The 4,505-nt window shown below is 56.7% G+C and overlaps 1 protein-coding gene across 1 annotated transcript in view; it reads right to left on the bottom strand.

The window, feature by feature from the left end:
* nfxl1 (nuclear transcription factor, X-box binding-like 1) overlaps positions 1–4,505 on the bottom strand; it is a 26,759-nt gene that overhangs the window by 15,324 nt on the left and 6,930 nt on the right. Inside the window, exons 13-19 of the mRNA XM_008402421.2 lie at positions 3,151–3,273; positions 2,967–3,057; positions 1,490–1,610; positions 1,266–1,422; positions 1,106–1,197; positions 325–346; positions 4–65 (exon numbers count right to left, since the gene is read on the bottom strand). Of these exons, the coding sequence (XP_008400643.1) occupies positions 4–65; positions 325–346; positions 1,106–1,197; positions 1,266–1,422; positions 1,490–1,610; positions 2,967–3,057; positions 3,151–3,273 (668 nt within the window). The remainder of the gene's footprint in view (positions 1–3; positions 66–324; positions 347–1,105; positions 1,198–1,265; positions 1,423–1,489; positions 1,611–2,966; positions 3,058–3,150; positions 3,274–4,505) is intronic.

Genomic DNA, 4,505 nt, shown 5'->3' with positions numbered 1-4,505 from the left:
AGCGGGCGCCCGCAGGCCCGACCGCAGGAGAAACGGCCCTGACGGTGACACGGGACCGGGCTCACCTGCACACACACAGAACCAGCAGCTGGAGCAGCAGACGGGGCGGGACGCAAAGGTCAGGGAAGGTCAGGGAAGGTCAGGGAAGGTCGCAGCAGATAGAGGAGCTGGGAGGCTGACATTTACAGCGAGGAACAGAAAACAAAGAGCCGACAGCAGAGATGGACAGATAGGAGGAGGAGGATACGGACCGGAACCGAGACGACGAGTCGGACTCAGCAGAACTCTGCTGCAGAGTCAACAGGTTCTGGTTCTGGTTCTTACCTCATGCTCCCCGAAGCAGGACCTGAAACACAAGCAGAGGAACCATCAGACGGTCCGGTCCACATGGTTCTGGACCTTGGTCTGGTCCGTTTCAACCATAGAACTGTTCTGGTTCTGTTTGACCAGAACCTCTGACCCAGTTACCGCTCTGCAGCCTGAGCAGAGCCCAGGAACCGGGCCAGAACCTAACCCAGCTTGAGCTCTGCTCTGGACCCGGATCACAGCGGTTCTGAAKGCCCGCCTCCAGCTGCTGACGCCACCGTCCCTCTGATCCGGCTGGGAGGTCAAACAGAACCGGGTCCAGATCCGGGCCTGGCAGGGAGTCAGAACTTTGTTCTCACAGGACAAACAACCTCCAGGGTCCGACTGAGCACAGCTCCAAATCAGAACCAGAACCAGGCAGTGACAGAGCTGGGAGTCTGGACCAGAACCAGGATGGGAGCTGCTGCGGGGCCTCCAGAACCAGACGGCTGCCGTTTGGGTCGGAGGTGAACTAATGACTGCTATCAGAACCGGCAGGCGGCCTCAGCGCCGCCAGCCCTAATGGGTCATGACAGAACCGGGCCCAGCAGAACCTGACTGCTGTTCATCTGGCTTCWGGCCCAGTTTGACTCAGCAGCTTCCAGCTTTGGGTCGGGTTCAGTCAGAACCAGATGGTTCTGGTTAAAACAGGCAGAGCATAGAGCTAGAGACTAGATCCGCCTCATGGACACTGTGATGTAACTCAGTTTATAGCGGTGCCGTTTCAGTCTGACCGGACCAGAACCGGGTCGGTACCTACGTGGGGATGGGGACCTGGCAGGGCGGGCAGGGCAGCGCTTTCTTCATGAAGGTCGGTTCCGCCGGCTGCTCCCACGGCCCGGCCAACTGGACCTGAACACACAGAGGCAGAGCGGTCGGTTCCGATCGGAGCCGGTTCAGACCCGGTCAGAGGGGCCTACCTGCTGGGACCGGACCAGAACCAGGTCGTGGCAGGGCTGAGGGCAGGCGTGGCAGCAGCCGGGCAGCGGCAGCAGGCAGGGGCGCGCGCAGGGCGGGCAGGGCCCCGGGTGGCAGCGGTGGGGCTCCCCGTCCCGGTGGTGGCAGCTGGGGGGCAGCCTGCGGGCAGAGACAGCGCTGACGACCCGCCGGACCTCCGGAACCGCYSRCYGGGTACCACACCTACCTGCAGGGCTCCCTGCAGCGGGGCGGCTTGGTGCTGCGCTCCCGGCCGCACGGAACCACCAGAACCGACGAGCCGCAGCTGCAGCGGACCGGAACCGTCTCTGGACATGGGTAGCAGCTTCCTGGGGACGGACAGGAACCGGGTCAGGAACCGGACCGCCTTCAGTCGGATCAGAACCAGAATATTCTTGACTAAAACTTTTGGGCCAGAACCAAGGATGAATTCTGGTCCAGAACCTCAACAGAACTTCATGGACCTGGAGGAGAAGGCTCAGGTCTGTGATCAGAACCGGTCCGGTCCCAGCCGGTTCTGTCTGGACCCGGTCAGAACCACTGCAGGGCTCATTGAAATGCCTCAGAGGCAGCAGCTGATCGGACCGGCTCGCCTGCTCCAGATAACAGACGGGTTCTGGTTCTGATCCGGCTCACGTCAACGCTGCAGTGAGAGAGGTCAGAGGTCACACACTCACTAACCAGACCGATCCGGCATCAGAACCAGAACCAGGTCCACACAAACACAAAGCGCCACGCGCTCAGCTCTTATCGGTCAGGCGTCGCCGCGGCAACGGAAAGGTCAGAGCAGCCAATCAGCACGCAGACGGCCGCACACTGCTGGGAGCCAATCAGAGGCTGAGATGGTTTATCAGGAACAATGGAGGCACACACACACACACACACTGACTGACACACACACACACTGACACACACACACACTGACTGACACACACACACACACACACACACACACACGCACACACGCACACAGACTGACACACACACTGACTGACACCCACAAACACACACACGCACACACACACACTGATTGACACACTCTCTCTGCTTCAGCTCAGTGTGTGTGTGTGTGTCAGTGTGTGTGTGTGTCAGTGTGTGTGTCAGTGTTTGTGTCAGTGTGTGTGTGTGTGTCAGTGTGTGTGTGTGTTTATCAGTCGGGGGAAATGTCAGTTCAATGAGCTGCAGAAGGTGTCAGGGGTCAGAGGTCAACCTGTGGCCTTCCAGCTGAGGCTCAGCAGAGCAGCCAGAACCGACCCGACAGCCAGAGGAGGTTCTGGAGGCTCTGGAACCGGATTAGACCCGGTAACTCGGGTCACAGGGACCAGGAGAAACCGGATCAACAGAACCGCAGCAGAACCCAGCCCGACCTCCAGTTACCGTGGAGACGAAGCCTTTAATCTGAACTCTGAATGGAAAACAGAAATTTAGTTTCTGAGAGAAATAAAAAAACAAAGATTAGTTCTGTTCATGTTCTGGTCCAAATACTCCTGGTCAGAACTGCTGAGCTGAGAAGCAGCACAGAGCGCCGTCATCCAGTATATAACTGGAAGGTTGAGTGGAAGGAAAAACTACAGCAGGAAAGGTGAAACAGGAAGTTCCCCCTCTAAAGTTACAGAGTCACAGATGGAGAAAATTTACCTGGAAGTTTTTCAGCTGATCAAAGAATCACTGATCGATGCCGTTACCTTGGTGACAGACGGAGGGACACTTATGGTTCCGGCAGCCCAGAGTCCGACCACAGATCTGATCGCAGGGCGGGCAGTTACCAGGGCAACACTGAGACACAGAGCATCATGGGAAAGTGAGTTTGAACCAGAATGCTACCTGGTCAGCAGGTGAGGGGGGCAGGGGCTGAAGGCGACCTCTGACCTTCCTCCTGCACTGGTGTCTCTGGCAGTTCCTGGTCTGAGGACACTTGGCGTCACAGAGGTACTCCTTATGGCACGCCATCGGCTTCCTGTGGCGCCCGCAGCGGCACGCCTTGTCCACCTCCTGCAGGACGACAGCGGTACTGCAACTGCTGCTGCACCACGTGTGTGTGTGTGTGTGTGTGTTGGTGACTGTGTGTGTGTGAGTGAGACGGTGTGTGTGAGAGAGACAGTGTGTGTGTGTGTGTGTGAGAGAGACGGTGTGTATTGGTGACTGTGTGTGTGAGAGAGAGAGACGGTGTGTGTGTGTGTGAGAGAGACGGTGTGTGTGAGAGAGACAGTGTGTGTGTGAGTGAGACGGTGTGTGTGAGAGAGACAGTGTGTGTGTGAGAGAGACAGTGTGTGTGTGTGTGTGAGAGAGACGGTGTGTGTGAGAGAGACGGTGTGTGTTGGTGACTGTGTGTGTGTGAGAGAGNAGAACTCAGAGGTCAGAGGTCATGTGGAGTTGAGGCTACTGCTGCTGAAGGTGTGTGTTTGTGTGAGTGTGTTATTCTTAGTCCTGAACTCCCAGCTGCCGGATGGTTTCAGTCCCAGCAGCTGCTGGGGGAACRCGCCTTGCAGAGGGACTACATATCCCAGCATCCTTTGAGAAACCGCTACCAGGTCTTACCTGCTGCTGGTCCCGTCCGCCTCCAAACACTCGGGCAGCGCCAGCGAGCAGCCGAACAGCAGGATGTGTCTGTAGCAGGACAGTCTGCTGAGGTAGCTGAAGAACCTGCAGCACAAAACGACCGGGTTCAGGTCCAAACCCGCCAGAACCGCCCAACCGACCCGCGCCAAGGTTACATAGAACCTCTGACCTGAGAAACAACAACCTGGCTAAACATCTAGTGCATTCACAGAAAGATGAAGCTGCAGTGGTTCTGAACCCAGTTGATGAGGAACCAGAACCAGACGACCTGCTGATGGACGTGTGTCCCAGTCCAGTCAGCTAAAACAGAAACCTTCACTACCTGCAGTTCGTCCAGGTGTTCTGATGTCATGACGCTCAACTGAAACTCAAACTTTATTTAGCTGAAAGCTCAGAAGGCAACCAATCAAATTAGAGCTTCTGTAACATTGTTTTAAAGCTAAGTGCGCTAAATGTAGCCAAAGTTAGCCAAAGTGCTAAATGCTATTAGCAGAAATGTGCTGCGTCATGTCGGTGTGAAGCGGTTACCTTAGCAACATGTCGACCTCTGAACTCTTCACCACGGCGACGGAGGAGGACAGCCAGGTCTGATTGTAGGGCAGCATGTGGCACTGAGGCTCCAGGACCAGCTGACACCGACCTGCAGGAACCAGAACCAGAACCAG

Source organism: Poecilia reticulata, unplaced genomic scaffold, assembly GCF_000633615.1.
Source record: "Poecilia reticulata strain Guanapo unplaced genomic scaffold, Guppy_female_1.0+MT scaffold_224, whole genome shotgun sequence".
NCBI lineage: Eukaryota > Metazoa > Chordata > Actinopteri > Cyprinodontiformes > Poeciliidae > Poecilia > Poecilia reticulata.
Note: the sequence above shows the minus strand (reverse complement) of the source record. Positions and strands in the feature narration are given on the sequence as shown.